The sequence below is a fragment of the Macaca nemestrina genome, chromosome 10, assembly GCF_043159975.1.
Source record: "Macaca nemestrina isolate mMacNem1 chromosome 10, mMacNem.hap1, whole genome shotgun sequence".
NCBI lineage: Eukaryota > Metazoa > Chordata > Mammalia > Primates > Cercopithecidae > Macaca > Macaca nemestrina.
In genome coordinates, this window is record NC_092134.1 from 14,022,758 (window position 1) to 14,050,396 (window position 27,639).

The following is a 27,639-nucleotide window of genomic DNA, read 5'->3' on the forward strand; positions in this document are numbered from 1 at the left end:
AATTACTAGGAGGAAAGTCCAGGGATCAGAGGGATTCAGGCTCAGCTAACCTAAGAGGATGCTTGCTGAAGACAGGCCAGGGTGCTCAGACGTCATCTGGGGGATGGTGGAGGATGAGGAAACTAATCAGATATCGAGGGTGATCAGACATCGAAGATGGGTGATTGCTGCTAAACAGACTTAGCAGAGTTCACGCCAAAACTGAATTTTTCTTTCTTTCTTTCTTTCTTTCTTTTTTTTTTTTTTGAGACGGAGTCTCACTCTGTCCCCTAGGCTAGAGTACAGTCGTGCCATTTCGACTCACTGCAACCTCTGCCTCCCAGGTTCAAGCGATTCTCCTGCCTCAGCCTCCCGAGTAGCTGGGATTACAGGCACCGCCATCATGCCCAGCTAATTTTTGTGTATTTTAGTAGAAATGGGTTTCACCATCTTGGCCAGGCTGGTCTTGAACTCCTGACCTCATGATCCACCTGCCTCGGCCTCCCAAAGTGCTGGGATTACAGGCATGAGCCTCCTCGCCTGGCCCAAAACTGAATTTTTATAAGGAACCTCACAGATGGGCTTAGGAGAAGATTCAGAAATCTGATTAATGTTTGGTCAAGCAAAGCATCTTTATAGGCAGTAACATTATTCCCAGGCACCTCCAAATTGTCAGTTTTCCTCCTTATAAATGGATGTAACAGTAGTCAATTCACAGATATGCCATGAGGAATACATGAGGTAATTCTCTTTCAGCACCTAGCAGTCTGATGGGCACCTTTGTAGTTTCCATTTTGAGTTATCGATTACATAATGTTTGCTACATGCCAGGTCCTGCTCTATGGGCTTTATAAATATGAACTCATTTAATCCTCAGCAGCAATCCTGTGAGGTAAGAGTACCAGTATTATCCCATTTTACAGATGAGAAAACTACCATAGAAGTGTTCATGAATAGTAGCTTCTGTTATTATTATGACTGTTAATACTGATAATTATTGAAAAGTAGTATACTCAAGCAGGATGTCTGGTCTGAAACTCAAAGCCCCAAATCTAGACTTTCCTGCTCTAACCACACAGCTGGAAGAATGAATTTACAAATCCTCCTTTGGGCCGGAGGCCTCTTCGGCTTTGGTTCTAATCTTTGATCTGTCCGCAACAGGTAGACAATTTTCAGCATGTCGTTTTCCCTCTGTGGGCTTTCGGGTCTCAGCCCTGCCTTCTTCACGAGATGAGGGTAAGTTGAGGATATTAAGGAATTCGGTGAGTCATAGGTTGAGAAATTGTTTTGATATTAAACAGTGTTTGCATGAGGCAGTTTGCTAAAAATAATAATATGGAGAAAAACAATCACTGTCACCCATTACCTCCTGTGCATCTGCTTTTAGAGTTAGTATATTTCAGACATTACTGAGTTAAACCCTCACTCAATAGTTAAGTGTCACTATTATCATCACCCCCATTTTGCAGGTGAAAAAACAGAGGCACAGAGCCTTGGCCCTTGCACACAGATATGGAGTGGCAGAGCCTGGATGGGAACCTGGGTTGTTCTGAATCCCGGATCTGTGCTTAACCGACAGACAGAGACCCCTGCCCTCCTCCCCAGCTGAGAAAGAATGGTGGGGACTCCACGGCATGACATGTCCCGAGTGACTGGGCCCCCGCTGGATGTGGGGTGAGCTCATTAGGCTGGAAGCTTCGGGCTGACGTCATGGCTGGGCACAGAAGCCTCCGCTTTCTCTGTAATTACAGCTGGGCGGGGCCGGCTGAGTTGGAAACCAGTTGTGGGGAGAATCACTGCATGCCGCATGACGCACCAGAGAAACCTGGCCCTGCCTGGGACCTGGGCAGGGGCTGGGGTGAGGTTTCTGAGTGCGTGGGACAGGGTGGAATGAGTTTGTGTGTGGATTTGAGTGGGTGCAGGGGTGAGTGTGTGTTTATGTGCCGATGGGGCTGTGTTTATTTATTGGCGAGTCTGCTGGTGGGGTATGTTCGGGAAGAAACTCCCCTCCTTCTCCCTTTCCAGGCCATCCCCAAACCTCCAGAGGACCCCTCTGCCTAAAACGTGGCTTAGTTGGTACCAGGGGACCCAGAAGGAGGGGAAGCCTGGCGAAGGAGCAGGGAACTGAACCGTGATGACCTAATCCACCTTCTCATTTCAAGGATGAGGGGGAGGAGAGAGAGGATGCAAAGGTAGAAAATAGAAATAACAATCATTAGCATTTATGGGGCACTTGCCCCATGCCAGTTTCTGTTCTGAGCACTTTAAATGTATGTGCCTAAAACTCTTGTACTTCTCGCCACAATCCTACTAGGAAGGATGTTTTATTTATTTATTTATTTATTTATTTATTTAGAGGTGGAGTTTCACTCTTGTTGCCCAGGCTGGAGTGCAATGGCATGATCTTGGCTCACTGCAACCTCTGCCTCCCTCCCGGGTTCAAGTGATTCTCATGCCTCAGCCTCCGGAGTAGCTGGGATTACAGGCACCTGCCACCACACCTGGCTAATTTTTGTATTTTTAGTAGAGATGGGGTTTCACCATGTTGGTCAGGCTGGTCTCAAACTCTGGACCTCAGGTGATCCACCCCTTCGGCCTCCCAAATTGCTGGGATTACAGGCATGAGCCACCATGACTGTCAGGAATGATGTTTTATTAAACACATTTTACAGATGAGGAAACTAAGGCACAGAGAGATTACCTGACATGCCTATGTCAGTGGCAGAGCTGGGATTCGAACCTGGGCACGTTGGTTCTTGTCTCATCTGCTACACTGCCTCTGAAGTCAAAGTCATGGCTCACATTTATTGAACACTAACCATGCACCCAGCCCTGTGATCAACAGTTTTATCCATGACCTCATGGAATCCTTGTGGTTCAGAGAGGTGAAGCCACCAAGGATTGGAATCCAAGTCAGGGGGACTTGGGAGTGCACGGTAATAACCGGTATGAGACAATATTGGTCAAGCCTTACCCAGCGATCCTTCCACACTACCTGGTGTCCTGTTCCCCTTTGGGCTCTCATTGCATTTCTGGATCCAGCAAGCCCTTCATGTCAGGACGCTGAGGAGGGAGGCAGCTGCTCCTGCTAACTCGGCCACCTGGTGAGGAGTCAGCTAACACACGAGGAAAGTAGTCACTAAACCCCATGGGCTGTCACCAATCAGGTGAAAATATGACGCCAGGCTCAGGAGAGGCCCGGGAAAAGGGGGGGCCTCCAAGCTGGTTACACCAGGGAAGAAGAGACCTTAGAGGGTACTGCGGTGCAGGGTACGGACGTTAGATCCTGGGAACCAGAGCATTGTTCTCTTGGATGCCATCCTCTTAGAGCTTTCATATGGGGCATACCACTATTAATTCTCAAAACAGCCCAGGAGGAGGATGAGATCACCCTGCATGTGCAAAACTGGGGGGAAGTGGTGGTCTGAAGCTAGGACCAAGTAGGACAAAGACACAGCTGCCAGATTCTGTGCCTTTTCTTTTCAGTGTAGTAAGAAACAAAAGTTCCCACCCTCCCCTAGGGGATTCCCAGCCCCCAGCCCCTCCCCAGGGTCTGAAGACCCGTCTCAGAGTTGGTTCTTTTGGGTGGCCCTGGATCCCAGCACATCCTCCAGAAAATAGGAAGTAAGCATGCTCATGCCTTTTTATTTCTTTCGTTTCTCAGACTCCCCTACGATGACACTAACGGAATTTCCAGCACACTTGGCTCCATACAGCAGGAACCTTGGATGTCCTGTTCATAGCGGCATCCCTAGCACCTAGAGGGTGCCTGCTGCACTGTGGAAGCCCAGCATATCTTGGATGAGTATATGATGTCATATCAGCAACCCTGGGTCTGAATTGCCTAGCTCCCACTGGGTAGACTCTACATGCAGTAACAGCATCAGAATATTAACTAATATTTCTGCAGTCCATAGAAGGTGCCAGGCACCAAGGCTTCCCAAGCATGCTCTTTTTAATTTTCATCACCGCCCCCTGGAGATTTTATGCTATCATTATTCCCTTTTTACAGATAAGGAAACTGAGGCGCAAGACATGAAGTGACCTGCCCGAGGCCTCCAGCTTATGGATTCTGAACTTAGATTTGTCTGAACTTCAAGCCCAGGCCTCTTTTCTCTGCCGCACACCCCAGCAAGAATGAATAAATAAACAAAATAAAATAAACAGCCTGCAGTGAGTCCCTCCCTAAATGAGCCTACGCCCTCACAATCCTGGGAAAGTAACACTTATTTATTGGAGCTCTAGCTTTCTTCTATTATTTTCTCCAAAATTCTTCCCAGGAATTGCCTTCCCTGACCACCTTTGCAAATAATAATCATAGCGGTAATAATAATAATAATAATAATAATAATAATAAATACGTATTTAACATTTAGTACCAATTGTAAGTGCTTCGCATATATCAACTTATTTAATTCTCACATGAATTGCTCTAAGGTAGGTATTATTATCCCCATTCACAGATGACAACATCAAAGCACAGAACAGTTAAATAACTTGCCCAAGGTCACACAGCTACTAAGTGGCAAAGCTGGGATTCATGTCTAGGCAATCCGGCTCCGGAGTCTGTGTTTTTAACCACTATGTGATTCTGTGAATAATAACTACAAAATGAAAGTAATGATACCCATCATTATTTGAGAACTATCATGTACCAAGCTCTGCTAAATGCCCTGTATGTTGTGCCTCTTTTAATCCTCCTAACAACTCTTGGAGGTAGAAGTCCTATTGTTAACCACATTTTACAGTTGAACAATCTAAAGCACAGGGTCAGATCCGGGATGACTGGCTGCAAAACCTGTACCTTCAGCTACCCAGGGAGCCTGTGCCACCTGACCCCTGGTGTATGCCCAGCCAGAGCACTGGCCTTCCAAACCCAGATCTACCAGCAGAACACAGCTGAACTTCAGGTCACTGGACCACCTCTTCCCCCACCTTCTTGCTAGGCTTCTCTCTCTCTGAAACTTCTTTCAGCCCTTCCAGACTTTCTCAGCAGAACAAATGACACCAGGAACACGCTGACATTTGGGAGAGTGATGACTGCCTGGGAGGAGCTATTGTGCATCGAGCAGAGGATCCTTACGTGTTACTAATGAAAGCCACTTGGAGCTGGGGCAGGGCTGGGGGCCCCGCAAGCTCAATAGGAGCTCCTCTCTGCTGCAGGTGCCGCCAACAGAAGGGAGTCAGGGCTCAGCTATGGGACGGAGAGGATCATCCTGCCCTCTCTCCACCCATCCTCAAGAAGGGACATCCACAACTAGGCTCTCAGGGGCTCTATTTCTTACACCTGAGCCTAAATCAAGGCCTCTGAGATCTTTCATGGTTCAAATACTTCTTCCGGGTTCAGAGAACCAATATCTCAACTAACCAGAATTTTCAGGAAGTGACCGGGCTGCCATTTCCCACTTAAGAAAGACAGTAAAACATAGTGGGTAGGAACTCAACCAGATATGGGTTTGAATCCCATTAGCTCTGCTGCTTTGGGCAAGGAACTTAGTCTCTCTGAACCTCTGTCTTGTCGTCTGTAAAATGGAGATGATCTCAACACCTATCTCCCTGAGTAACTGTCAGCATAGATTATCAGGGGAAATAGTCAGGGAGGTGACTATATAATAGTCAGGGAGATGAAATAGTCAAGGTGTGCCCTTGATCACACTGGACCTTGCAGACTCCATTAAGAGGTTAGACTTTGTCTTGAGCACACTGAAGAACCACTGAACTCTTTGGAGGAGGAGCGTGCTGTGATGAGAACTGAGTTCCACGAAAATCACTGTCTGCTTTTGGAGAAGATCTTACAGGGGCTTTAGGGAGACCAGCTAGGAGGCTGCTGCAGTGGTCCCAGTGAAATGGCAACCTTGGCTGTGTTGTTGGCTGAGGAGCGGTAAAGTGTGGATATAATCATGATCCGTTAAAGAAGCAGGAGCATTTTGACTGCTGATTGCGGTGAGAGGGGAAGAGAAGTTTCGTCAAATGCATGTCTCGGTTTTCAGACCTTTCAATGGGGTGAATGGTGGTGCCACTCAGTGAACATGTGAGGAGGAGCCAGATGCAGGGAGTGGGAGACACAGTCTGCTCATTTACTCACGGATTCATTCATTCCATAATTGTTACATTCTCACTTGGAAAGCACTAGCTGAGGGGCTAGAGATGAAGCAGTAAATGAGGCAAAATCCCTGCTTTCATGTGTATCAATAAACAGTTTATGAAAGGGAAATAAATCTTGGGGCCCCCAAATCACTAAGCTAAAGGAAAAAGTCAAGCTGGGAACAGTTGAGGGCAAACCTGCTTCCATTCTATCCAAAGTCACCCCTCTACTCACTGAGATACATGCATATCTGATTGCCTCCTTTGGAAAGGCTAATCAGAAACTGGAAAGAATGCAACCATTTGTCTCTTATCTACCTATGACCTGGAAGCCCCCGCCCCTCTTCAAGTTGTCCTGCCTTCTCCTCTGGTTGTCCCACCTTTCTGGACTGAGCCAATGTACATCTTACACATATTGATTGATGTCTCCTGTCTCCCTAAAATGTATAAAACCAAGCTGTGCCCCTACCACCTTGGGCACATGTCCACCCGAAGCTGTATCACAGGCGTGTCCTCAACCTTGGTAAAATAAACTTTCTAAGTTAACTGAGACGTGTTTCAGATTTTTGGGGTTCACAAAATAAATAAACAATAGAAAGAATTTCAGATACTGTCAGTGGCATGTGAACCAGAGCAACTCCATGGTGAATGGGGGCTGGGTAAAATAAGACTGAGACCTGCTGGGCTGCATTCCCACTAAGTTAGGCATTCTGTCACAGGATGAGATAGGAAGTCAGCACAAGGTACAGGTCACAAAGACCTTGGGTCACAAGGTCTTTGAGATGAGATAGGAGATCGGCACAAGATACAGGTCACAAAGTTCCAGGTTGCCGTAAAGAAGCCAGCTAAAACCCACCAGAATCAAGATGGCAATGAGAGTGACCTCTGGTCATCACAGCTCATTATTCGCTAAGTATAATGCATTAGCATGCTAAAAGACACTCCCACTAGCGCCATCACACTTTACAGATGCCATGGCAATGTGAGGAAGTTATGTTTACACCTACATGGTCTAAAAAGGGGAGGAACCCTCAGTTCCAGAAATTTGCCCTACCCCCTCACCCCCCTACCCCTGACTTCCCAGAAAACTCATGAATAATCTACCCCTTGTTTGGCATATAATTAAGAAATAACCATAAATGGGCAACCAGCGGCCCTCAGGGCTGCTATGCCTATGGAGTAGCCATTCTTTTATTCCTTTACTTTCTTAATAAACTTGCTTTGGCCTCACTGTATGGACTCCCCTGGAATTCTTTTTGTGTGAGATCCAAGAACCCTCTCTTGGGATCTGGATCACGACCCATTTCTGGTGACAATACTACAAAATTTTATGAAGAAAAAAGGAAGGCTCCTGGTTACCCTTCTCACTGGATTTCCTGCTAATACCCACTCCTTGGTCATGGGCTTCAATCACAGGGTCCTCATTTCTGACCCTCAGATGGAAGAATCAAGCATGTTCCTGCCTGAAGGTCTTCCTGCCTGCTGTTCCCACTGCTTGGAACACTCTTCCCCCGGGTCTCCATAAGGCAGGTCTCTTCATTCATTTGTGTCTCTACTTATATTTCAACGACTCAGATAAAGCTTCTCTAACCACTTAATAAGTCACACTCTCGCATTAGCTGGTTTACTTTTCCTCACAGCACTTGCCATTAACTACTAGTAACATTTTACATCTCTAGTTATTTGTTTCTCTGCTGCCTCCATTAGAATGTAAGCTCCATGCAGGCAGAGGGCAGGGACTTATGTCTGATTGTTCATGGCTGTATCATTGCCACCTAGAGCAGTACCTGATCCATAGTGAGGATTCAATGAAATGGGTGGTTTGAGGTTGTAACTAGCATTGTTTGCCAAACATTTCTGGTTTCTCTTCCTCCTCCTCCTGCTTTCTGGGCCCCTGTGAGGTAGCAATGCACTTCCTAATGCCACCGTGGTTGGAAGGAGCCATATAACTAGTTATGGCCAATGAGTTGTGAGCAGAAATGATGTCCATCACTGCCAGTTCAAAGCCCTTGGGAGCCCATGGGAACCTCTTGGCTCTGTGTAGGCAGCACCCTTGGGTGAGTGAGTTCTTTTTCCCTCTGCCCTATGATCATCAGCATCATAGTCGTCAACATCAGTAACAAGTAGGCTGACCCTGCTGGCCAACAATGGACACGGGTGAGAAAGAAGTCTTTGCTCTTTCAAGGCATTGAAATTTTGGACTTATTTGTTATTGCAGCATAACCTGGCTTATTCTGATGGAGAGTCTTCCGAATTCTGTAATTCTGTGGTTGTTGGTATTGCTTTAAAAGAACTTCCCCAGTACTAAAGTTATACTAAGGGGTAAATCATTCTGCTTCCTCTGTCTAGGGCCTGGCTAGGAAAGTGGTACATGTTCCTCTCAGTTTGGAGCATTTATGAAGAATTCCATCATGAGCACCTTATACAGAGGGTGGCTCTGAGATCTTTGGAAAAGGGAGAGCTGGAAGGTCTGTAATCTTGAGGCCCCTTTCCCAGATACCTCTGCAGTCAGAGCAGAATCCGGTTTGACCAGTTGGTGACTTTGCTGCCAGACAACTACTTAGAAATAGCTTTTTCTAAGTCTGGAGTGACAGCTCTTAGTAGCATTCAGCTGAGAGCATTCTCAAGCTTTGTTCTGGTAGCAGGAGGAAGACTGGAGGAGCTGGGGAGGATGTATAGAGATGGAGGAGAGATTAACAAGATATTCCTTCTGGGGACTGTCTTAGCTTCACCCTGAATTTGAGTTGTGAGTAACTTTAGCTGTGAACAACAGACAGTCAAAATAAGAGTGGCTGAAATAAGAGAATAAATTTATTTCTTCTTAACGTTGAAGTCCAGAGAGATTCTGTCTGAGGCTAATATGTGTCCCTGCTCCACCATATCCTCAAGCTGGAGACCGCTTCTATCTTAGTGCTTTAACCATATGGGCTCTATTCCCAAAGCCACCTCATGAATCAGAAAGTCACCTGCATTCCAGCAATAATGTCCACATTCCAGCCAGCAAGAGAAAGGAAGGGATGAAGAAGGAAAAAGCACATGACAAATCTCTTTCATAAACATTTCTGGACACTACCACCAAGAATTCTGTCTATTGCTCAGACATCTTGCAGCTATGGCCACCCCTAGCTGCAAAGGAGGCTGGGAGATGCAGTCTTTATTCTGGGTGGCTATAATCCCGGTTATAAATTGGGGTTTTTTATTACTATGAATGAAGGGGGAATGGCTTTTGGGAGGCAACTAGAAACACCACCACATCCGAAGAGAGTGAAGATGGGTTTTGCAGAAGCATCCTGAAGGTTTCATTGAGTTGAATCCCTTGGAAAACTGGTGGAAATATATACCTCCTCTGCACTGAAATGCTGATATTTTAATACAGAAAACTTGGCTTGGAATTTCAAATGATTCACAGACTCTAGGAAGCCCAAGCACAGGAGGGCATGGTTTTCTTTAGATTAAGATACCTTGATCTAGAAATAGGTTTTGAGGTGACAGAGACTGAAGGGAAAAAACAAATCCTCTCTCTCTGTCTCTCTCTCTCTCTCTCGGGATGTGTGTGTGTGTGTGTGTGTGTGTGTGTGTGTGTGTGTGTGTGTATCTATTCCAACCCCTTTCCATTTGGCAGTATGACTCTACTTGATGTGATTTGTGTCATTTTGGTTTTCAATTTGAGAGTGTATTGTCAAAGGAACACAGTGTTAAACCTTCAGAAAACATTTGACAATTTTCCATGGCAAAGGGGGAAGAAAAGACCAAAAGAAAAATTTCCATGAGTCATCTGACTATAGGTTGGCCATAGGTATACAATGGTGGAGTGACAGCGTTCCAAAGGAGTGGTAAACCTGTTTTGTAAACCCACTATGGGTGGAAAGGCCTGAACAGTGCCCCAGTGTCTTTCCACTGATGGGTTCAGGCTAGAGCTACTTGCGTGGAAGATGTTGATGAAATATCAGGGTGGGGATCTACATAGGAAGATTGCCAAGTTCTCAGGAGGCTTTAGATCCTTCTGAGAGGAGGAGATCCTTATGGAGGATGGCAGGTGGGAGTGCCTCTCTTGAGAATCTCGTGTTGTAGGTGATGAAAGGGGAAGAGATACTGTTCTATCTTTTGCCAAGGTGACCTGAAATCCTCCCAGAAATTATCATGAGCTTATATACGCAACTGAGCATCTACCCCCACCCCCCCCCCCTTTTTTTTTTTTGAGGTGGAGTTTCACTCTTGTTGCCAAGGCTGGAGTGCAGTGGCATGATCTCGGCTCATGGCAACCTCCGTCTCCCGGGTTCAAGAGATTCTTCTGCCTCAGCTTCCCGAGTAGCTGGGATTACAGGCATGTGCCACCACCCCTGGCTAATTTTGTATTTTTAGTAGAGACGGGGTTTTTCCATGTTGGCCAGGCTGGTCTTGAACTCCCAACCTCACGTGATCCGCCCTCCTAGGCCTCCCAAAGTGCTGGGATTACAGGCGTGAGCCACTTCACCCAGTCCCCCTCCCCTTTTTTAAATGATCAGTAACAATGGAACTAACACTCAGTCAGACACTTTGCTAAGTCCTTTCCAGGCATCACCTCTACTAACCTTCACAGCAGTCATTGGAAAGATAAGGAACCTGAGGCTCAGAGAGGTTAGGTCACTGACACACAGACACACAGTGAGGAAGTAGCAGAGTCAGGCTCCAATCCAGGTTGTCTGATTCACAAGTTCTTGCTTAAAGCCACAGCCTTTTAAAATTGTGCCATTTTCTCATCTAAGGGTGTATATCCAGTGCTTCGAACAATGCTGGACAAACAGTAGGTGCTCATGTCTACCCTACCATGCATGCTGCCTTCTCTCTCTCCCAGGGTGGGAAGAGAGTGTGCATGAGAGATCTTTAGAGTCCCTGTGTGGGACAATGTCACAGCCTTGCCACAGTCCTCCTAGTACCACTCTCTGTCCCTGACATAAGCTAAAAATTAACCAGCCCAAGAATGAATGAGTATTGAAAGGGAACGGGGCTGGCACTCCAGGCAGATTCAATCACTTGACAGCTGGCCATGTGCTGCAGGGCGTACAGAGATGAATGAAGTGGACAAGACTCCTGTCCTCATGGAGACGGGCAGTAAACAAGTAAACAAGTAAGCAAACTGGTTATAGGTGGTAAGAAGCCTCATGGAAGGAATATGCTGGGGACGTGGGGGAGGCAGGTGGGTGTCATTGACTCTGGCCCTGTACACTCTGAATTGCCCCTGTTGGAGATGACTCCCTTCCCTCCTCTTTCTTTTCTTTTCTTCTTTTTCTTTTTTCTTTTTTTCTGAGACACAGTCTTGCTCTGTCACCCAGGGTGAAGTGCAGTGTTGCGATCTCGGCTCACTGCAATCTCTTCCTTCCAGGTTCAAGCAATTCTCCTGTCTCAGCCTCTGGAGTAGCTGTGATAATAGGTATGCACCACTACGCCCAGCTAATTTTTGTATTTTTAGTAGAGATGGGGTTTCACCATGTTGGCCAGGCTAATCTTGAACTCCTGACCTCAAGTGATCCGTCCGCCTCTGCCTCCCGAAGAGATGGCATTACACGTATGAGCCACTGTGCTTGGCCCTTTCCCTCCTCTTTTTTAACCCTTCCTTTGCTTGACCAACACCTACCCATCTCCCAGGATCAACCTAGAGGTCAGTTTTTTTCTGTGATGCCTTTTTGACCCCACAAGGCTGTTTCACGTGCCTCTTTGGACTCACTTTTATTCTAGCATCCAGCAGTTACCACTTACTATCTGTGTGACCTGGGGAAAACTGTCTGTGCCTCAGTTTCTGCATCTGCAAAATAGGCTTCAAAAACTGTACTTTCTACCTTATAAGGATGTTGTGGCAATGAATATGTAATTTATGTTCACATATGTGAAGCACTTAGAAGCATGCCTAGCACATAGCAGGCCCTGTATGTGTTGGGTGCTTTTTGTGCTGGTTTTATTGTCCCCATTATGACATCTAGTAACATGCCTAGGACACCAGACCTGGATGGCATTTCAGGTGCCATCTAATTCAGTGACTCTCAATCCTGGCTTCGTATCAGAATGCTCTAGAGAGCCTTTTAGAAACACCAATGTCACCCTCAGAGATTCTTGTTATTTGGGGTGGAGTGGAACTCCAGCATGTGCGGTTTTGTAAAGTTCACAGGTGATTTTAATGTCTAGCCAGGGTTGTGGACCACTGGTCTAGTGCATTCCCTTTTAACAGGTAGAGTAACTAGGTCCTAGAGAGGGGCTTGATTTACTTAGGGCCATGCAGCAAGTCTTGGTCCCTGGCTCTCAGGAGGATTTGTTTTCTGATGTTCCTCCCGCCCCTCTGCTTATGCCTTTGTTTTCACCCGATGGAAGGGCTGTGTGCGTCCCCAGGGCTGCCCAGGTGGGAGTGTTGAATGCGTGCCACCTCCGCTCCATCGTTGGGCAGCTGTTAATCTGGCCTGAGAGAGAGGCATCTCCGGAGGGATGTCTCAGACACCTGGGCTGGGAGAAGTGCCTGTTGAGAGCAATTGCTGGAGAAACAAACACATGGATTCCGGTAACCGGGGGCTGGAGCAGGAGATAGAAAGGTGAAGGCATCCTCCAGTCTCCTGGCAGCCATAATTTATGGGAAGAAGTTACCAGGGGTCCTTAAGGACGGCTAGCTCTGAGTTGATGGAGCTCCCACCCTCAGGGGTAAAGAGGTGTAGCAGAAATGGCCCTGGAGCCCACAGACCTAAGTTCAAATACCTACTAGCTATGTGGTCTTCCCTCCATCAGCCTCAATTTTGTCCTCTGTCAAATGGGGCTAAATGATGTTGTTATGAGAATGAAATTAGTGTGTGTACCCCAAAAAATTAAAAGTAAAAAAGTTAGGTAACCCTCCCCAAAGGAGATAAGTTAATGCATGCAAAGGGCGTGGCAGGTGGTAACTGATCCATAAAAGTTTATTATTAGTAGTAATTACCATTATTTATTGACGGAGCCTCAGAGGAGGATACTGGTTGTTGCTTTATCCAAACCTATTTGGGAAGAAAGAAATCAGTGTGTTTGGGGGGACTTGGGGAGTGTGGTGTATAGTCATGGATTTACTCAAAGGAGATTATCCCATCCAATGACTCCTAAGGGAAATTTCTGCTGGGCAGGATACAAGGGGAGTAGTGGCAGTCACCTGTTTTCTTTGATCTTTCTCTCCTAGTTGATAATCAACTCAGTTATGGACTGGTGTGTGTGTGTGCATAATTTTTTGGACCCACATAGTGTTTGAAAAAAACAATGAGTTATGAATATTTTAAAATCAGGAGATTTTAAGATGGAAAAATTCAGGCTGTCTTGAAAAATGGGAAGATTTGGCAACTCTGAGCTGAGGTTTCGATCTGGTATTCATCTATTGAGTTCTCCAGTTCCCCACAGTTCTAACCTTGTCTGCTTCCCTCACCTGCCTGTCCCGGGGTGTGTTTTCAGCCCCTGCTCTGGAGGGAAAGAAACAACTTAATTCCACATGGAGGACATTTCCACAGGGCCTTGCAGGGCTACTGCAGATCCAAGTTGGCTATTTTAGGCTATCTACTCAATCTTCACCACCATAGCTCAGTCTCAGTTTAGGAAATAGTCATGTTGCTCATTAACAGTCACTGACTACTTTTGGTGCCTCATTATTTTTTAAAGCCGCCATCTCATTTAGTTCCCACAGCAGCCCAGGGAGGTGGCTGTTGCTATCCCATTTTACAGATGAGCAAACCAATTAAGCACCAGCAAGGTATATACTGCTTGCCCAATACCACCTAGCTGGTAATGGCAGGGTCTAGATTTGAATCTAAGTCTTTGGACTCCAAAATCTGTGTCCTTCCTCCCAACCATGAAGAAGATTCCAGAGAAAAAGAGTTCCACCAAAGAACTCTGGTTACTCATTACACATACTGGAGTGCTACCGAGCAAAGAAGTTGACAACCTGGGCTTTGGAGTTAGCCTGCCTGGATATTATCATCGATTCTGGATTCTGTGGTCCTTGGGCAAGTGACTTTGCTTTTCTGGTTTTCTTTTTATTTTTTTGAGATGGGTTGTCTCTCTGTGGCCCAGGCTGGAGTGCAGTGGTGTGAACTCAGCTCACTGCAACCTCTGCCTCCCGGGTTTAAGTGATTCTTGCACCTCAGCCTCCTGAGTAGCTGGGACTATAGGTGCCCACCACCATGTCCAGCTAATTTTTGTATTTTTAGTAGGGGTTTAGATGGGGTTTCACCACGTTGGCCAGGCTGGTCTCGAACTCCTGACCTCAGGTAATCTGCCCGCCTCAGCCTCCCAAAGTGCTGGGATCACAGGCATGAGCCACTGTGCCTGGCTGACTTTGCTTTTCTAAGCCTCAGTTTCCTTATTCGTAAGAAGTTCCTAATACCTACTTTATAGGGTTGGTTGTTGCTGAAGACTAAGATAAGACACATAAAATGTTTCCAAAAAGGTCACCTAAGGCGCCCCATAGATGCTACTAACACACACAGACACACACACACACACACACACACACACATATATATATATACACACACACATATATATTTGGTATATATACTGTACATACAACCAAAAACCCAAAATACTTACACGTTTGTTTGGAAGATTAAAGATGTGAGCTGAGCAGTGTGAACATGTATGACATGCAGCAGGTGCTACTTAAGCCTTCTCTAGCTCCTTGTCTCCCTCCCCACTTTTTACTTCTGAGTACCCCATATAAACAGAGGACACTGAGCCATACATGAGAACACCATACCATGGGACTTTTAATTAGAACAGAGACATGTTTCGTACAGGCTGAAAAACCAGAAACCCCGGGAAGGTTATGCTTAGCTTTGGAGACCAGAAATCAAGCAAGCCATGGCTGCTGTGTCACTGGGCAGAGGACAGGGTCCCAGGATGCTAGAGGACACAGCAGCTTCTTTCCCTCTGATGTGGATGCTCCAGGCAGAGGCTGTCTGGTCAGGCTGAGCTGGGCTCATGGTGGGTCCTCGGGTTGGGAATTTTCCAGAGGAGATTCGCAGCCTCCAATGTAGAGAAATGGCCTTGGGGTGCACCACGTCCCCTAGGCCAATGTGGTGGATTATGCTAGGTCCTTGGCCAATCATTGCTTGAAGAAATAGCTAAGAATTGGGAGAAAAAATATACAGTGCGGAGGGAAGTTCTTACAGCATAGGACCCCAGAGAAAAAGCTACCAAGGGAACGTTGGACATTGAGTCAAGCCAATCTGGGCTCAAGGGAGCTTGGGCATGTCAACTCCCCCCTCCTGGGCCTCAGTTTTCTCCTCTGAAAAGTGGCAACATGACCTATGTCACTGGATTGTTTGAATGATTGTACAAAAATATAGCCTGACAATGAACAGTGGTTAAATCTAGAGCAGGGCAAGGTAAGCCCATCTTGGTCTCTCCCGTGATGACTTTGGACCACGGGGCTTGGAGAGAAGTTCAAACTAAATACAGAGGGCTTTAACCCAGTATACAAGAGTTATCAAGGTGACAGCAACTTGAGGTCTCCCATATATGACTGTGGGACTCAGCGACTGTGACCTCACTCTGCAAATGAAGTCCAATCTCTACTTTTTTGTTTCCTTCCTTGGTTGACACCCTTTAATCTACAGTCAGCAGAAGACACAAGGGACAATATATCCAACAGTATGGAGTCCACAGCATCAGAGCTTGGGCCCCCATTTCCTACATCTTGCAGATAATATATAGGACAAACCCCATTTTACAGATGACGAGACTGAGGCTAGAGACCCATTCTATTTCATTCAGACTGACAGAAAGGCCAAAGAAACACATAGGAATACCATTGTAGTATTTTTGACTTGGCTCGTTAGAAGATGAGGCATAGCTTTTCTTGGCCAGAAAGAAAAAGGGTTTACAATTTTTCTTTCTTCATTTTTTTTTCAAGGAGTTGTGACTTTTTAATAGACGTTGGTTCGTGTGTAAGCATTTTATTCAATTAATTTCCATCTAAATGAGGTTTTCTCAGAGATAACCAGTGTTTTAGTTCCATTCAAGCCTAATTTGTGTGACTGAAGCCTCCATTTCTGCCAACTTCAATTTGCTTGGTGATTCTAGCACTCATTACCTGGGCAGTAATGCCCCTGCTGCAGACAGCAGCACCCGGAGCTGGGAGATGGACCAATTCTCAATAGCAATTCAGGGAAAGAGGTGGTCCTTCTCTTTTCCCAATATTACTCAATAAATAGGAAATAAATTATTAAATAAACCATGTTCTGATGGGGGTCCCCCATCATGGTATTTACAATGCAAAACAACAGCCATCAAAAGAACTAAACACACACACACACACACACACACACACACACACAAACTTTAACTCCAAAAACAACAACCACAGAGGGAGGAGAGATGACATTTGCGTCAGTATCATTGGCTCATTGATGCAGAAGTGAGAACAAGGTTTCAATAAAGCATTGCTCAACGACATTGAATCTAGCAAAAGTTTCTCAGCTGGACTCGGTTGGCCGGTGTGGGAGGAGGCATGTTTGGAGGAATCCTGTTTTTTGACTTGTTTTACTAAGTTGAAAGACGAAATTTTCTGTTCAGCTAAAGGGGAAAGCGGGGCAAGACACATGCACATGAGACCATTTTGAACATTTGTGAAAAAAAGAGGGGAAAAGAAAACAGCAGAAGAGAAGATGAAAGTTGGACTGGAGAAGGAAGACAATGTGCTTTCTTTGCCTTTGAGAGCACCCTGAATTTTGGCCTCTCCAAGAAAACCCTTTTGCAAAAGAGGATGACTCTGAGCAAATGAAGTGATGGGGCTCTCCGAGACTGAGACCTTTGTTCTAACATCTTAATTTTATTCTGCTTCTGAAAGATCAACTGTCCTTCAAAGAAGGGAAGGAAAGCAGATAGGAATATGGTCAAACCTCAACGAACCAGAATGTTACGAAGTGGGGGCTTTGAGTTAATTAGCATTGCCTAATTAACTGAGGGGAGATCAAATCTTGCTTTTTGTTTTTACTCTCATAATGGAGAACCTCCTAAAAATGTTTGAGGCTCTTTTCCTTTTCCCTCTGGGTCTTAGTGAAGCTCCCTCTGTCTCCGGGGACACTCTCAGGCCTCAGGCCAACATTTTGAATTTTTATCCCCCAAACCCCTCCTTTTCACAGAGGTGGGAACTTTGCCCTGGGGAAAGGGAGCAATATATCCAGTTTCTGTCATCCAGCGCACTTCCATAGCAGGAAGGTCAAAGGCTTGGGATGCATGGTCCTTGACCTCAAGCCTCATCCCCCTCCCATTTTGGAGGTTGGTTTTTGAGATAAATCCTCCCCACGGGCAGCATCCTGGTGATCTGTCATATTCCTTGGAAGCAGAAGGTAATGAGGGTGAAATGGGCGAAGGAACAGCAATACCACGAATGGGAGGTTCTGGTTAATCAAGGTTACCAGTGCCTCAACAAGCACACTGTTTTTGGATAGAAAAAAAGGAAATGTAAAAGAAAGTAGAGAAATACACTGAGAGACACACAGAGAGAGAGAGAGAGAGAGAGAGAGAGAGAGATTTTCCAGAAGCAGGCATTTAAGCAGCCTTCTTGTAAACTTCCCCCAGGAAAGGGGCACTCCCTTGCTTTGGGTTAGGACTGGGTAGTCACATTGCCAGGGAAACAACCAGGGATGTTGCAAAAGTCTCACCAAACCCAAAGCTGGACCAGACAAGCTGGCAATTGCAAGGCAGTGGACAGTGACTTTGGAAAGGGCAAGAGCTGTCTCCGGCCAGCAGACAGAAGACACTGCCAGTTGGTCAGACAAGCAGAACTGATGACCTTTGGATCCTGGGCCCTTCCAGGATGGGTTTGGAGATGACCTTCTTGGCAGGGTCCTGTGGAACATCTGGCTGCTCCTTCCACCATTTTTTTTTTCTAATTTTAGAAATAGCTGTGTGCTTTCCCTGGATGGAACAGCAAGATATCATAGATAAAGGCTTTTGCTTTTGGGTTGGTGGTTCTCAAGCAAGATGGCTGACGCCTCTTCCCAAGGTAGCCTTCAGATCTCAGGGGAACGCAGAGAAATCAGGTACTGTGGAGTGGAAGCATGTGTAACATACATGAAACCAACTAGGTGTGCTCAGAGAAGCTAGGGAGTGATCTTGCTATGTGCCTTGGAGTGAGGGTGAGATCAAGGTGCATCTTTCCTCAGTCAGCTCAATTTCTGCCTCCAGTCTCATGGTGTGAGCACCTTGTCAACCCCAAGTGCAATTCCAGTAATAAACCAGACGTCATTTTTATCCACCATGGCCCTCAAAATACAAGACAACTACGTCAGTAAGTACTCAACTGAAGCCTCATCAGTCTGCTAGGAGATAGCACATCTGTCTCCAATCTGGTGCCTCCCTAAGGGACGTTCACAAGAGATTTCGACTTTGTGCAGCCTTGGCCCCATTTGCCAACTTTCGACTCCAACCCCCATCTAAGTTGCAACTCCACTGTGTCAATTCATCACTGTAGCTCATAAGCCTCTGGGCTGTCTGCATCTTTTTGATACCCCTGTGAGGTACCTGGGGGACAGGAGGCTGGGGCACATGCCTGACCCTCCTGGACACTGGGTTAAGTGATGAATTTTGGGACTGATGTGCCTCCTTCTGGGCCAACTCCAGGGTATTCCAGGCTTAGAGCCTTCAGGGAGAAAGCCAATAGCCCACTCACCTTTGGCCTCTCAAATCCCATCAATAAAAACAGCAGAAAAGGGAGATACACAAAAATAATTTAGGAGATCCCCCCAACACACTCACACACGCACACACACACACACACACACCCCTGTATAAATAAATAAATAATTCAATACTGCTAATGGCGAGAGAGACAGTCATCACATAAATAAATAAATAAACAGATAAATAAATAAATAAAAAAGGTTTGCTAGGAGCCCCAGGCAAAATGGTCCCCTAGAGTTGTCTCGATGAAGGCAGTCCGAACGCGAGGCTCTGATGCCTCTCACAGCTGTCCTGCTAAGATTTTTGGTGGCTCTGGGAAGCCTTTGTCTCCATGGAGGGAGACTGAAGTCCAGTCTGGGTTCCTGGGCAGGGATGAGGGTTATTTACAGTGGCTGTACATGCCCTCCCCGGGGCACCTGCCCCTGTCCCAGGCACCTGCCATCCAGCCTTCTGTGGTGACAGCACTGGCATCCATTAGTCTTTGTGGGCAGGGCTTAGATCTCGGCCAGAGGCCCGGTATAGGGAAGCCGGGTCGTCCACTGCTGCCCGGGCCCCTTGCTCCTCTCTTCTGATGGAGGAAGGGCTGTTGTGGTGGTGGTTGCCTTGCAGTCTCAAGCCCCATGGATTAATAGGATGGGAAAGATTGGGTAGAGGAGATGTCACTGCTTCCAAGAAAAAGGACTATTTTCCAAATGTTTTCCCTGGGGTGGGAGGGATAAAGAACGTTTGGCCCCTGCTTCCCCATAACCCAAAATATCTAAAAGCTGGGACTGGTCCTCTCTCCCTTGCTCCCTCCATGCCCTGTCCCGCTGCTGTTGCCACCACAAACTTGAAACTCACCCACAAGCCTCCGGAAAGCCAGTCAGCTGGTGAGGGGGATGCCCAAGAGTTTATTTTAAGGATCTTATTCCTCACCTCCCTGTTCTTAGCGCCTTCTGTGGATGAAGCAGCTGGTGGTATTTGCATATCGGAGATCAGCTTACCCTCTCTGCCCAGCCCCAGCCAGGGGGGACTTGGGGTGAGGGCAGAAATAAAGGTGGGTCTTTCCCAAGCTGACAAGAAACCTCAGAAGTCAGCAGGAGCCCAAGACATGGCACATCCAAGCCCCTCTCCCCGGCACCCTGGATTCGGGTCTTTTCCCCCAAACCTGAGCCACTGTGCCCCATCCTGGCAAAATTCCTGAGAGGCAAGGGGAGTGGCTTAAGCTGAAGGGTGGGTGGGTAGGTGCCAGGCTGCACTGGGTGGCATCCAGGGCGTGGCAGCCTGGGCAGAGGGGAGGGGGCTGGCAGGCGCCAACCCGAGGGTAAGGCCAGACTGGCTGGCGCTGGGGCCTGGCAACCGGCCATGGCACTGGGGAATGTTCAGCAGATGGTCCCGTGGAATTAAGTTGGTGCCAGCTAGTGGGGCTGAGGCATATTTGGGAAGTGGGGCTGGAGACCAACCTGCCCTGACTCTTCCACTATCTCCTTTCTTGTGAGGTTGCAGGGCCCCTGTGAACAGCCAAGAGGTGTTTTGTGTCAGCCGTGCAGTGGCCTCTCCACAGCTGGGATCTGCTGGGCTCTGTCCCCTTACCATGCTGAGATATTGGGAGCAGCAGAATGACCCCTTCCTTTTTGCTATCTATCGTCTTAACCATCTCCTATCTCCTGACACCTCCCACCAAGTCAAATGTCCATGTCTGGTGTTCAAGGATATCCCTTCTTCTAGGACCCAAGTGTCTTCCAGCCTTTGCTCTGGCCTGTTTGAGGAAGTTAAAGGCCTGACCCCCTTATCTTGAACCTGAACTGCCATTGGTCTCCTCCTTCACCTCTCCCCGACATGGGGGTCCATCCACGTGCAGCCATGAGGTTGGACGAGGGGAGCATCCGGGGAGGTGAAGAGAATTACCACGGGCCTCCTGTGAGCAGTGGAGGAGAAGAACTGTCTCCACATTTTCCTGGCCAGAGCTCAATTTTTGAGTCACAGACCCATTGCTTCTTACAAAACCTTGAGGTTTTCTTTCCTTTTTTCTTTTTTTGTGCCACAAGATGATGGTTCTCTCCATATGCCCAGGCCTGAGCTGGGCCCCAGGGTGGTGCTGGTAGAGGCTCCTAGCAGGTCGATCTAGAGAGTGAAGCCCCCGTACCCTCTTCTCCTCTTCCCCTAGGCAAGCAGGAAGGACAAGGTATAGGAGCCCTCACTATCTGTCACCAAGGAGAAGGCGGTTGAGGGCAGGTGGTTGGGGGAGGCTGGCAGCGCGAAGGGGCCCCCAAGGGCAGCTGGCTCAGGGGCACTTAGCGCCTCGTGCTGGAGTAGCTGTCTGCTGAGCTGTAGCTCCGGCTCCGGCTCCGGCTCCGGCTCCGGCTCCTGCTCCGGTTCCGGCTCCGGCTGCGGGAGCCCAGGCTAGGGCTGCGGGAGCTAGAGCTGCTGCTTGTGCGGGTCCGGCTCCGGGTCCGGCTCCGGGTCCGGCTCCGACTCCGGCTCCGGCTCCGACTCCGGCTCCGGGAGTAGCTGCGGCTGGCGGAGCGGCTACTGCTGCTGCTGTACCAGGAGGAGGTGCTGCTGAGGCTGCCGGACGAAGAGGGGCTGGGCCGATAGTAGGGGATGGGGCGTTTCCGGGCACTGCAGAGACCAGCGAGAGGAGGGATGAGGGCCGGTCCCTCCCTGCCTCCCCGCAGCGAGCCCCAGTCTTGTCCCAAGGGAAACCAGTATCCTCCCTTTTCCCAGTTCCTTAGGAAAAAATACTCCCTTTCCACTTCTCTGGCAGTCCTGAGAACACATTAAAGTAATAAGTCTCAGCTTAGTGCTAATATATCTTGAAAAATGATTATCTCACTTTTTTCTTCCCACCAATAAGCAAGCCTGGAGCTCACAGCCTCCAGCTTGCAACAGAATCTACATCTAAACTTTAATCATAGTTTTGTTTAGCTATTTTTACTTTTACTAGAACCATCTATTTATGGCAAAAGAGGCTAATTTTCCATTTACTGTACTGTATCAAGTTTCCTTTAGAAATAAATGTATGAACCTTTGAAAAGGGTCATATCTATTTAAAGAAAATTAAGAATAGTACGGTTGATAAACAGGCAAGGCATACGTGGTCAAGATACTGGTGAATGACTGAAGATTGGAAAACACTGAATGGGTTAATCAAGATGAATAATTTGAGATTGACTAAAGAAACTAGACAGCCATTTGGAAATGCCACTCTCTATCTTAGCTTTCCTCTAAGTTGACCCTAAAGATAATAATAACACCAACAACTTGTATTTTGTGCTTATTATCCTGGCCACTTATTAGCTGTGTGACATTGGATCAAGGGAGTGGGTTTAGAAATTATGCTAGGAATTATATTGTATTGTATTATATTATATTAATTACATTTTTTCAGACAAGGTCTCGCTCTGTCACCCAGGTTGGAATGCAGTGGTGCGATCGCAGCTCACTGCAACCTCCACCCCGCCGGCTCAAATGATCCTCCCACCTCAGCTCCCAAGTAGATGGGACCACAGGTGCACACCACCATGCCTGACTAGTGTTTTGTATTATTGGTAGAGACAGGGTCTTGCCATATTGCCTAGGCAGGTCTCAAACTCCTGAGATCCAGCAATCTGCCTGCCTTGGCCTCCCAAGGGTTTAGGAATTCTTTACAAGCTGAGGCAGGGTGCCCTGTGGGATATTTGAGAAGGGGACTCCATCACCCCAGTCTTGCTATCTGAGACACACGTTCTTTTTCCTCCTCCTGGTCATCTCCAGGGAGGATCCCTGATTCCTCAGTCCAGTCTCTGGACTCAGTGGCAGATGCTTGGAAGGCCAGCAGGAAGAGCCCGACCCAATCTTAGGGTAGCATTCAACCATTCTCCCAGCTTTCAAGGCCTGAGAAATTTGCTTGCACTCACTCTGCTAGAGCTTTTCTCTTCTGAGGCCTTGCCTGTTCCAGGAAAGGTATCCACCTATTCTGACCAATCAACAATGGCATATTGTGTGCTCTGCATTTAAGTTTACAAAACTCGTTCATATCTTTTTGCCCCTTTTCATTTCATCCTCATACTTCTGGGAGTTATTTCCTCCAATATCTCATGGATGAGAAAACTGAGATTCAGGAAGGTAAGAGCCTTTCCTAGATCACCTGCAAAGTGGCATATCCAGGATTCCACTCCACATCCAGTGCTCTCCGACTTATCCACCGTGGCTCCCTCTAGGTTCCTTTGGCACCTAAGCAATCCTATTTGCCCTCTCCACACTTGGTTCAAGGTATAATTACGTATAGGTTTATTTAAGCCTGACAGCTGAGTGTACAGGTCTGAGGGTAGAGGTCTGTCTCTACTGCTCCGGTTCCACCCCCAGACCAACGTCCCGCCACATTGCTTTGACCTCCATTCCCTGGCCTAACTCCACTCTCTCCCCCAGCTCCGCCTCCCCGGCCCCAGCTCCACCCTCAGGCTTTGGCCACACCCCCATGCCACACCCGATTCTTAAGGCTGGCCCCGCCTCCTTCTTGCAGGTCCTGCTGGTTGAGCTGGGAGACTCAGTCCCAAGGCTTTCAACAGTCATAATTTCAACGATGTTGGGGTTGGGAGTCGCACAATCCTGAATCCCAGCCCAAGAAGGCCTAGGGAGAGCCCGAGGCTCGAATGAGGAAGAATGGGAGTAGGAACGAGGGTGAAGATGGGTCCCGCTTTCCTCCTGGCCTCACCTGGTTATCCTCCGGGCCTCCAGGTGGCTCGGAGAGTCTCTCCGGCGCTTCCTCATGGGCGAGTAGGACCGACGTCTCCGACGCGCTCGCTCGCGCTCCCGCTGCTGCGAGTCCTTCTCACTGTATTTGGGATCCCGCTCCCTGAAGGGGCGCGGGGGGTTACTGGGGAGCTGGGGCTGGGCTGGATTTTCCGCGTGAGCGCGTGGGAGAGGGACACTCCCTTTCTTTCCCACCCGACTGGGTCAGGGGATGGGGTCTGCACGTTGCCGCAAGGGAGACCGGAGGGAGGATGACGGGGCTGCGGCAAGAGTCTGCGAGGGTTGTTAGTACCGTAGGGGTGGGGACTGGGCGTGTGCAGGGGTGCCAGCATTTGCAGGTGGGCATCACATCCGTGCAGGTGCTGCAGGGGTGAGGACGTGAATGTTACGCGGGCCCTGGTGCATCGGTAAGAACTGAGTATAGGGATGGTCGGTAGAGGCTGAGAGCTGGGGATATGAATTCTGGGGTATGTCTGTGGGAGTGTTTGGGCTGGAGACATTAGGAAACAAGGGTATATTTGGTGCCTCGCTGCCACTCCTGATTGGACAAAGGGAACTGTAAGAATGCTGAGTCAGGGTCAGACCTAAGAGGAGGAAGGCCAGAGAATGGGGAGGCGGGGCCAGAGAGGAGGACAGAGAAAAGGGGGTGGGGCCTTGGACGGGCCTAATTTAAGGGGCGGGGCCAGCGCCTCCGGGCGGGGCCGGTACCTGCTGGGGCTGTAGCGGGAGTAGCTGGGGCTGCGGCGGGACCGAGAGCTTCTGCTGGGCGGGCTCCTCTTGCCAGACTTGGAGGAATAGCTGGGAGAACGGGAGTAGGACCTGGGGGAGAGGTAACAGCCTCTGAGGAGCCTGCTGAATGTCCGCCTGGGTTGTCCAAGACGGCTTCCGCTTTATTCGGCGGGTCCCTGGGCAGTGACCTTTTTCTTTCTGGAAGCCAGGCAGAGGAACTGGGCCCTGATCAAAGAATGAAAGTTCCTCCCCACTGGGTGGTTAATAATAATACCAACAACTTCTATTTTGTGCCTACTATCCTGGCCACTTACTAGCTTTCTTAGGGTTAGGTACTATTATCAATTTCTTTTTTGCAGAGGAAAGCTGGACTCCCTGAATTTATGGGCTGATTCGTTTGGATAGAATCTTCCAATTTCTGAGATTTCATGTCTCATTCTGCTACATTATTATTCTACATGAGGCAGTCAAGCAATTACCAATAGCTAATGAAACTGGGTAGCAGAATGCAAAAATGGCCATAATTTTTCTTCTCCCAGTGTCCACATCCCCTGCAATGTGACTTTGCAGCTCCTTTCACTGAGAGGAATACCCTTGAATCTGTACTGGTCTTGTTACTTGCTATGGCTAATAGAATAGCAGAAGGGATGCTAATCACTTCGAAGCCTTGCACAATACTGTGCTCTCTCTTGGAATTCTGCCAACACCATGTGGACAAACCAAGACAGGCCTGCTTGAGGAGGAGAGACCACATGGAGCAGAGATGAGTCAGCTGGGGCCTTTCAAACCCTCCAGCCCCCAGCCAACCCACCAGCCAACCCAATCAAAGGCGTATGAGTGAGCCCAGTGAGATCAGAAAAACCATCCAGCTGAGCCCAGACCAACTGCTGATCCACAGGATTAGGAACTAAGTAAGCACTTGTTTTAAAGATGCGAAGTTTGGGGATAATTTTTTATGCAGAAGTTAATTGATACACATTGGCTCATTCTCATGCCAATAGCAGCAATAATAACTGATACTCATTATGTTCTGTATACTGTTCTAAGTACCTTATAGTCCTCAGAACAATCCTTTCTGGTAAGAATTGCTATTTTTTCATATTGCAGATGGGAAAACTGAGGTTCAGAGAAGTTAACTGACTTTCCCAAGGCCACCAGCTAGAAATGGGCAAAATGAGTATTCAAACCTAAGTTCATCTGACTTCTCTCCCCCATTGGTCAAAGGACCTCTGCAATTAACTAGTTTCCTAAGGAGAAAGGTGCTGCAGAGCAAAGGTCAAAACCACACTCACCTTTTTTCAGAAGAGGTGGATCGGCTTTGAGTGTACCTGGGGGAAGCCCTGGGATTTGGGGATCGGGATGAGTGACTGGAGGATCGGGTGCTGGCATAGGAGGAGCTGCGGGAGCACCCTTTCATGGGTGAACCCCGGGCTGTGGATGGGACCAAACTGGACTTCTTCACTTCGGCACATTCCAGACACGGTGACTGAAATCCCCTGCAGGAGGGAAAATGTCCATGAGCACCGACTGCCCACTACTCTGGGAGCATCTTGCGTGAATACCTCCCTACCTTGGCTTAGGCTGTGGTGCTCTCATAGAACCCTCCTTGCCCCTTTTCCCATCTATTCTCTCTGGAAAGACTTCCCAGGCCACATATGTTAGAGGAGTAGAGAGAGAAGATGCCTTAAAAGTAGACAATTCAGGTTAACATTTCCTCAAGTGTGAAACACATACCACTGGGAACACAAGTGGAGTATTTTAGGATGTCATCAGGCATGGGCATGATAGTAAGTAACATCAAATTACATGGTGAGAAATTTATTCCCTGTCTAGTCTTTTTCTGTCCTTCTGATTACATTAATGAGAAAGCCCCCATTGGGTGCTAGTCGGTTTGTAACACCTCTCTAACACTTTGTAATCTCTGTAAGAGGGAGAAGCACACCTCAGACTCAGCCTTGGGTAGGCAACTGCAACTAGTAGGATTAAATCCATTGTTTTAATCATATGTATTTTTATAGGTACTTTTTCTTTAGGATATGTGATTCTTTTTTTTTGGTTTGTTTGTTTGTTTTGAGACAGAGTCTCGCTCTGTCACCCAGGCTGTAGTGCAATGGCGTGATCTCGGCTGACTGCAACTTCCGCCTTCCAGGGTCAAGCAATTCTCCTGCCTCAGCCTCCCAAGTAGCTGAGATTACAGGCACGTGCCACCATGTCCAGCCAATTTTTGTATTTTTAGTAGAGATGGGGTTTCACCATGTTGGCCAGACTGGTCTCAAACTCCTGACCTCACATGATCCACCTGCCTTGGCCTCCCAAAGTGCTGGGATTACAGATGTGAGCCCCCATGCCCGGTCAAGGACATTTGATTCTAATTTTCTATTTCAGATAGTAATGTAATTTTCCTTTTACTTATATATTAAAAAATGAGTTTATTAAAGTAAACAGGAATATCAGTAGTATGTGGATATGATAAAAATCAAGATGACTTGTTGTTGGTTTGGTTTTGGGAGATTTTGATGTCACTCATTTTGCAGATGGAGGACTTGAGACCTCCCAAAAGACAGAGGCTTCAGGATTATCAGAAGGTTAGGGTGCTGTCTTCTGTACTCCCACCCTGACCTCCGTTAGGTGCTCAGTGAAGGCATATTTATTTGGATTGGGCCAAGAATCAAGTTCAAATCACATTAATATGGGTTTCAAGGCTCATGATGACCTGGCCCCTGCTCACCCCTCCGATCTCAGGTCTTGACTCTTTCCTCTCCTGATTCCAGCTGTCTTAGACTACTTGTTCCTCCTGAAATATCCCTATTCTCTTCCTTGTCTCCCGGCCTCAGAACATTCTGCCTGTCTGCAAACCCTCTCCCATTCCCTCTTCATCTGGCAACTCCTACTTACGATTCTGGCTTTAACCTGACCTCACCCTTTCTGGAAAACCTTGCTTGACACCCCCTGTCCCCTGTCTGGGTTGGGTGACCTCCAATGTGTTACCACAGACCTTAGTTCCTATGTTTCCCCCATCCCTATAGACTTACTTAGTCTTATACTTGTTCACTGTCTCTTCTGTCCCAGATATTGAGCTCCTTGGGGACAACTCCCTGGGGACCTTTTCAATGTTCAGAGAATTTCACAAGTGTCATTTCATTCCCAACAACCTTCTCAAGTTGACGCTATTATTTATTTATTTAATTTTTGAGACAGTCTCACTCTGTCGCCAGGCTGGGGTACAGTGACATGATCTCGGCTGACTGCAACCTCCACCTCCCGGGTTCAAGCAATTCTCCTGCCTCAGTCTCCCGAGTGGCTGGGACTACAGGTGCGCACCACCACACTCAGCTAGTTTTTGTATTTTTAGTAGAAATGGGATTTCACCATGTTGGCCAGGATGGCCTTGATCTCTTGACCTCATGATCCGCCTGCCTCAGCCTCCCAAAGTGCTGGGATTACAGGTGTGAGCCACTGTACCCAGCAACC

General features: G+C 47.7%; 1 protein-coding gene and 1 long non-coding RNA gene across 2 annotated transcripts in view; one reads left to right on the plus strand and one right to left on the minus strand.

Moving 5' to 3' along the window:
- The first annotated feature begins 1,715 nt into the window (after positions 1–1,715).
- Positions 1,716–4,139, plus strand: LOC139356515 (uncharacterized). Its single transcript, XR_011608480.1, has 2 exons — positions 1,716–1,837; positions 3,644–4,139. It is a non-coding gene; the product is annotated as an uncharacterized lncRNA (long non-coding RNA).
- Positions 4,140–14,780: 10,641 nt separating this feature from the next.
- LOC105494988 (serine/arginine repetitive matrix 4) overlaps positions 14,781–27,639 on the minus strand; it is a 178,594-nt gene continuing 165,735 nt past the window's right edge. Inside the window, exons 10-13 of the mRNA XM_011764097.3 lie at positions 25,461–25,664; positions 24,148–24,258; positions 23,402–23,542; positions 14,781–21,327 (exon numbers count right to left, since the gene is read on the minus strand). Of these exons, the coding sequence (XP_011762399.2) occupies positions 21,000–21,327; positions 23,402–23,542; positions 24,148–24,258; positions 25,461–25,664 (784 nt within the window). The 3' untranslated portion in view covers positions 14,781–20,999. The remainder of the gene's footprint in view (positions 21,328–23,401; positions 23,543–24,147; positions 24,259–25,460; positions 25,665–27,639) is intronic.